The sequence below is a fragment of the Littorina saxatilis genome, linkage group LG13, assembly GCF_037325665.1.
Source record: "Littorina saxatilis isolate snail1 linkage group LG13, US_GU_Lsax_2.0, whole genome shotgun sequence".
Lineage (NCBI taxonomy): Eukaryota > Metazoa > Mollusca > Gastropoda > Littorinimorpha > Littorinidae > Littorina > Littorina saxatilis.
This window is the reverse complement of record NC_090257.1, coordinates 31,942,636-31,950,135: the sequence shown is the minus strand read 5'-3', so window position 1 is coordinate 31,950,135 and position 7,500 is coordinate 31,942,636. Positions and strand designations below refer to the sequence as shown.

The 7,500-nt window shown below is 39.4% G+C and overlaps 1 protein-coding gene across 1 annotated transcript in view; it reads right to left on the bottom strand.

Moving 5' to 3' along the window:
* Positions 1–7,500, bottom strand: part of LOC138945513 (uncharacterized) — a 14,843-nt gene that overhangs the window by 3,915 nt on the left and 3,428 nt on the right. Inside the window, exons 5-6 of the mRNA XM_070316948.1 lie at positions 4,956–5,204; positions 3,837–3,950 (exon numbers count right to left, since the gene is read on the bottom strand). Coding sequence (XP_070173049.1) covers positions 3,837–3,950; positions 4,956–5,204 — 363 coding nt within the window. The remainder of the gene's footprint in view (positions 1–3,836; positions 3,951–4,955; positions 5,205–7,500) is intronic.

Below are 7,500 nucleotides of genomic sequence, written 5' to 3'. Positions count from 1 at the left end.
TTATCACGCAATTTGCTCAGTGCCGCTCCCATCACTGGGCACGTTGCGGTACCGCGAGTCGGCCCTTTTTCTCAGCTCTTACCCTCTTTGACTGTGCCTACAAACCTACGATCAGCTATGTCCTTTTCGTATAAAACAGTCCCTTTCTTTTCTTCCATACACACACATATTTTCCTTACTTTATTACTTCCTAAATCAACTAATGTCTTAAGCACATACACACGTACACGTTCACATACACACACACACACACACACACACACACACACACACACACACGCGCGCACGCACACACACACACACACACACACACACGCACACGCACGCACGCACACACACACACACGCACACACGCACACACACAAACACACACGCACACACACACACACACACACACACACACACACACATATGCACAGCAAGCAGCAGACATGAATATACGGAAATTATCCGTTACATGCTATAGGACATGTTTCTGATCCTTTGTTATGTGTTTCCAACTATTATAAGATGTTTGATGGGGTGTTGACAGACCAGCTTTTTTGTCGGTCCGAGGGGGAGCATATCGTCTTTTGTTTCATATTTATTGACCAAGGCCGAAGGCCGCGGTCAATAAATATGAAACAAAAGTCGATATGCCCCCCGAGGACCGACAAAAAAGCTAGTCTGGCAACAAACCATCAAACATCGTTTTTGTCATCATTTTGGTGGTTCAACATAAAGTGAAAAATCAACACAGGGAGCCATGGTTTGACACGCGAGTTCTGTTATTATAATGCATGTTCGGGGCCCCAGCACGTTGTTCAAAGCTGGCGTGCGAAAGCAACTTACTGTGTGTGATTTGAGTTTATAATGTTGAGACAAGTATGTCAGGTTTGAGGATGCGAAGTTCTGTAGGTTCCGACTACAGAGTGGTGTGTGAAACCAACAGTAAGCGCCTTTGAGACGATAGTGCCCACATGTTGCATTCGAGCGATGGGATTGTCGTATTTCAAACGAGGTGATTTGCTTGCACAGTCAGCGTTGACCATCTCACAACAGATCTGTTATGTGGTGATTATCGTGCGACGTTCGAGTCGGGGGCAAGGAATCGCAGGAAGCAAAGATGAGTCTTTTTCCATTGTCACCTTTCTTTCCGGTTGTTGGTGCATATAATATTGTGCGGACAAAATGATGCGACGGCGAGTGTTTTTTGCCTCCAAGATTTTGTGGTGTGGGTATTGTTTTGCTCGTTCCATACCCACACCAAAACCTGAAACACACCCCACCCCACCCCCCCCTCCCTCACAATCAGTCCATGAACACAAACACTGACACACACAAATTAATGATCAAGTTACCCCCCCCCCCCCCCCCCAACCCTTCACTTGCACACCTGCAACGCAGACGATCATATTATTGATTAAATATTCATATAGGTCAGTGTTGGGTTTTTTGTTCGTGTTTGTGTTATTGCAGAATCGGTTTTCTCTTATTGCTACACGTGTCTCTTCATTACATTTCACCATCGCCCTACCACCCTGCCCCTCTCGGTATTCCACCCCTCGGTTTTCAGTGGTAAATATTAGTAATCGAATATTGAAGCTACGTTGAGTCAAAGGTCACAGAAGATTTGCATCGTGCAGCACTGCACGAATTGGGTCAAAGGACACAAACGATTTGCGTCGTGCCGCGAAGGAAAGATAATCGCGATCTTGTTTCTCATTGCCTCTCTGTTTTTCATTAGACTTGTCATTCTGCTTGCTCGGCTTTGTCAGATGTCTTCATTTCTTGTTGCTATGTTCTTTGCTTTTTTATCATTATTTTTTTATTTGCGCTTAGTTTATCGATACAACGTCTTGTGCACGGGTCAAAATGTGTGTGTCAGGGGTCAATTGGTTTGACTTAAAACTTGACGTTAGTGTTTCTCCAAAGAGATACACCCACTCCATGACATTGTGAGAAGATAAAACATATCGATAGGTTTCATTTGTTTGCGATAAAGCATAAATGTATGACCTTTGATGAGGTAGTTTTGTTTTTTGTTTACATTTGCCAGTTCGTATTTGGAACTTGGCGAAGCAGTGTCGTCTGTTTAGGTCTGGGGAAACGCCAATGAAAAGAGCAGAAGAATCCTCGAGCGTTTCTATTGGGTTTGCTTTTGATTATCCATGTAATAGGGCTTCCTGCAACTATGGTAACCGGGGATTTATTCCCCGGGGAACATGAGATTTATTTCCCAGGTGCTTGTGAATGAAAACTCGTGAAAATGATGACAATGTTAAATGTTAAGATCTTGATCAATACAAGAGAGATTTGCTGTGCATTTTGTCCAGCTCCTGAAAATAGGATAGAAAGTGTGACAGCATACAAACAACGAAAAGAAAGGGAAAAAAAAGAAAAAAAAGAAAGAAAGACAGACAGAAAGAAAGACAGAAAGAAAGACAGAAAGAACTAACGAAAGAAAGAAAGAAGAAGAGAAAGAAAGAAAGAAAGAAAGAAGAAGAGAAAGAAAGAAAGAAAGAAAGGAAGAAAGAAAGAAAGAAAAAAAGACAGAAAGAAAGAAAGAAAAAAAGACAGAAAGAAAGAAAGAAAAAAAGACAGAAAGAAAGAAAGAAAAAAAGACAGAAAGAAAGACAGAAAAAAAGACAGAAAGAAAGAAAGAAAGAAAGAAAGAAAGGAAGAAAGAAAGAAAGAAAGAAAGGAAGAAAGAAAGAAAGAAAAAAAGACAGAAAGAAAGAAAGAAAAAAAGAAAGGAAGACAGAAAAAAAGACAGAAAGAAAGACAGAAAGAAAGAAAGGAAGACAAGCAGAACAATACAGAAAGAAAGAAAGGAAGACAGAAAAAAAGACAGAAAGAAAGACAGAAAGAAAGAAAGGAAGACAGAAAAAAAGACAGAAAGAAAGACAGAAAGAAAGAAAGAAAGACAGAAAGAAAGACAGAAAGAAAGACAGAAAGACAGAAAGAAAGACAGAAAGAAAGAAAGAAAGACAGAAAGAAAGACAGAAAGAAAGACAGAAAGAAAGAAAGAAAGAAAGAAAGAAAGAAAGAAAAAAAGACAGAAAGAAAGACAGAAAGAAAGAAAGGAAGACAGAAAAAAAGACAGAAAGAAAGACAGAAAGAAAGAAAGGAAGACAGAAAATAAGACAGAAAGAAAGACAGAAAGAAAGAAAGGAAGACAGAAAAAAAGACAGAAAGAAAGACAGAAAGAAAGAAAGGAAGACAGAAAGAAAGGAAGACAGAAAGACAGACAGACAGAAAGAAAGGAAGACAGAAAGAAAGACAGACAGAAAGAAAGACACACAGAAAGAAAGACAGACAGAAAGAAAGGAAGACAGAAAGAAAGACAGACAGAAAAAAAGAAAAGCAGAAAGAAAGACAGAAAGAAAGAAAGAAAAACAGAAAGAAAAACAGAAAGAAAGACAGAAAGAAAGAAAGAAAGAAAGAAAGAAATAAAGAAAGAAATAAAGACAAACAGACAGAAAAAAAAGAAAAACAGAAAGAAAGACAGAAAGAAAGAAAGAGAGAAAGAAAGAAAGAAACAAACAAAGAAAGAAAGAAAGACAGAAAGAAAGACAGAAAGAAAGACAGAAAGAAAGACAGAGAGAAAGAAAGACAGAAAGACAGACAGGAAGAAAGAAAGGAAAGAAAACAAGAAAGATAGAAAGAAAACAAGAAAGAAGAAAAAAAAAGAAAAAAAGAAAGTAAGACAGAAAGAAAGAACGAAAGAAAATAAAGAAGAAGGGAAAGGAAGAAAGAAGGATGGGTAAACAATAACAACACAGAACGAATAGAATCAAAACGAGGAACGAAAAAAAACACCGGGAAATGCAAGAAGAAGAAGACAACAGATTTACATGTTTTAATCCACATGACGACGACAGCGACGACCAAGGCAGCGACGACGAACACGACGACCCCACCGGTGATTTCTGCTGTCATGTCAGATTCGTCTTTGGGTGTGAGTCTTGCTGGAGTGGTTTTCCATAAAAATGAAGAAGATACTCAAAACGTTAGAACAAACGAAAGAAAAAAGAAAAGGAAAATAGGAAAAGAAGGACAAACGGGGAAAAGTCAGCAAACACAATTCAAACGTATATAGTCTTGAGTCGAGCGTTTGAAAATGCCTGAGCCTGAAGGCGGGTGTCTGTCTGCCTAAGAGATGAGGACGACAGTTGGCCAGATAGCCAGGATAGCGCGCTGCATTTTCCTGCATAGAACTAAGGCGCGTCTGCCGGGACTGTGCCTGAGCTAAACATTGGCGGGCACTGCTCACAGCCCGGCACACGGCACTGTAAACATTCCCCGTCCCTTCGCCTCTCTCGCCACCATCCGCCCTACCCTTGGTACCCTTGGTCTCATGCCTGTATAAACGCCAATTTTATTGTATCTGCATGGCTCTCTCAGCCTTTATCACATCCTGTCGACGTAAACTTGTTTTCTCTCTAAAAAAAAAACCCAGTTCAGTTTACAAGCTTACACATGCATTTAAATGTTCTTCTTATAACGACATCAGCAACATAAACATCATCAAGCATCACAAGGTTGAATAAACAAGTTAACTTTAAAACACAACAATAAACAAACACGAAATCAGCAATATAATTACATTGTAACCATTTTAGCTAACTGCACGCACGCACACACACACACACACACACACACACACACACACACACACACACACACACACACACACACACACGCTCACACATACACACACACATACTGACACACACACATACACACACACACACACACACATGTGCGCGCGCACACCCACACACACAAACACACACACACACGCACGCACATACACACACATACACACACACGCACACACACACACACACACATACACACACACACACGCACGCACACACACATACACACATATACACATACGCACACACACACACACACACACACACACACACACTAACACACACTAACACACACACATCATCGTTACTTACGCATAACGTGCAAAGTGTACGTTATCTGGTTTTGGTAGTCTCCACCCCAGTACTGACTACACGTGTAGTTGGTGCCATTCTGTGTCATTCTGACATCCAACAGTTGCAGCAGAGCATTGAAATCAGTTCCAGGAAACCACGTGACCAGTGCTGGAGGACTGCTGTCTGAATACCGACAGGTACACTTCACGTCATTCCCCTCTGTGATGACCGCTGGGCAGTGGTCAAGGGTAGGAGATCCTGGTTGGCCTTAAAACACAAAGAATCTTAAACAAATGAGGCAAAGCGCTATTCAGAGGTCAAATAACCAAAGGGAAGTAAGCTCTCTAAATGCATACGACATGTGTTATGGAATAAGCGAGAGTTATACGGAACCAACCTCCTGTAACCCGAGAGAATAACAAGCATTAAAATGAACAAGCAACTTTCATCGCAGCAAGATGTTGTCATCCGTGTGCTGGATTTTACATTTAGTCAAGTTTTGACTAAATGTTTTAACGTAGACGGGGGAATCGAGACGAGGGTGTGGTGTATGTGTGTGTGTGTGTGTCTGTCTGTCTCTGTGTGTGTGTAGAGCGATTCAGACTAAACTACTGGACCAATCTTTATGAAATTTGACATGAGAGTTCCTGGGAATGATATCCCCGGACGTTTTTTTCTTTTTTTCGATAAATGTCTTTGATGACGTCATATCCGGCTTTTTGTAAAAGTTGAGGCGGCACTGTCACACCCTCATTTTTCAATCAAATTGATTGAAATTTTGGCCAAGCAATCTTCGACAAAGGCCGGACTTCGGTATTACATTTCAGTTTGGTGGCTTAAAAATTAATTAATGACTTTGGTCATTAAAAATCTGAAAATTGTAAAAAAATAAAAAGAATTATAAAACGATCCAAATTTACGTTCATCTTATTCTTCATCATTTTCTGATTCCAAAAACATATAAATATGTTATATTTGGATAAAAACAAGCTCTGAAAATTAAAAATATAAAAATTATGATCAAAATTAAATTTCCGAAATCGTTTTAAAAACTATTTCATCTTATTCCTTGTCGGTTCCTGATTCAAAAAAACATATAGATATGATATGTTTGGATTAAAAACACGCTCAGAAAGTTAAAACGAAGAGAGGTAGAGTAAAGCGTGCTATGAAGCAAAGCGCAACCGCTACCGCGCCAAACTGGCAGGCTCGTCACTTTCACTGCCTTTTGCACTAGTTTTGACTAAATGTTTTAACATAGAGGGGGGAATCGAGACGAGGGTCGAGGTGTATGTGTGTGTGTGTGTCTGTCTGTGTGTGTGTGTAGAGCGATTCAGACTAAACTACTGGACCGATCTTTATGAAATTTGACATGAGAGTTCCTGGGTATGATATCCTCAGACGTTTTTCTCATTTTTTTGATAAATGTCTTTGATGACGTCATATCCGGCTTTTCGTGAAAGTTGAGGCGGCACTGTCACGCTCTCATTTTTCAACCAAATTGATTGAAATTTTGGTCAAGTAATCTCCGACGAAGCCCGGACTTCGGTATTGCATTTCAGCTTGGTGGCTTAAAAATTAATTAATGACTTTGGTCATTGAAAATCTGAAAATTGTAAAAAAAAATTGTTTTTTATAAAACGATCCAAATTTACGTTTATCTTATTTTCCATCATTTGCTGATTCCAAAAACATATAAATATGTTATATTTGGATTAAAAACAAGCTCTGAAAATTAAAAATATAAAAATTATGATCAAAATTAAATTTTCGAAATCAATTTAAAAACACTTTCATATTATTTCTTGTCGGTTCCTGATTCCAAAAACATATAGATATGATATGTTTGGATTAAAAACACGCTCAGAAAGTTAAAACGAAGAGAGGTACAAAAAAGCGTGCTATCCTTCTCAGCGCAACTACTACCCCGCTCTTCTTGTCAATTTCACTGCCTTTGCCATGAGCGGTGGACTGACGATGCTACGAGTATACGGTCTTGCTGCGTTGCATTGCGTTCAGTTTCATTCTGTGAGTTCGACAGCTACTTGACTAAATGTTGTATTTTCGCCTTACGCGACTTGTTTTCTTCTTATAACACAAACAGGGAGACCGAAGGTAGTGAGGGGCCGGGTCACGCCTTGTGTGGGATACTGTATGGCAGCTCGCTTTGAGCAGTGAGAAAGCAGCCCGAATTTCCATGAGGGTAACCTCACAGGAATATATGAAATCGTACCCTCTTATCCTCTTACTTTGGCATGCAATCAACAGAGAAATGATAAGAGAGAAATAACCCATACTCACAAACTAAGACAGATTCAACACCTCCATTCCATTGTATTGTCCTGTCTTTCTTTTTGTAAGTTTTGTTAAATAGTGTTTATATGCTTATTGTTTTTTGGTTTCAAGAGCAATTAGTTAAAGTATCGCCGCAAGATATCGTCATCTGTATATTTGTTTATTCTTTTCGGATCACCACTATAAGCTTATAGCCTGTTATTGATTCCAAACATACTCATTATATATTGTATCTATTAATTGTTGAATAAAACGCCGTTTAAACGAA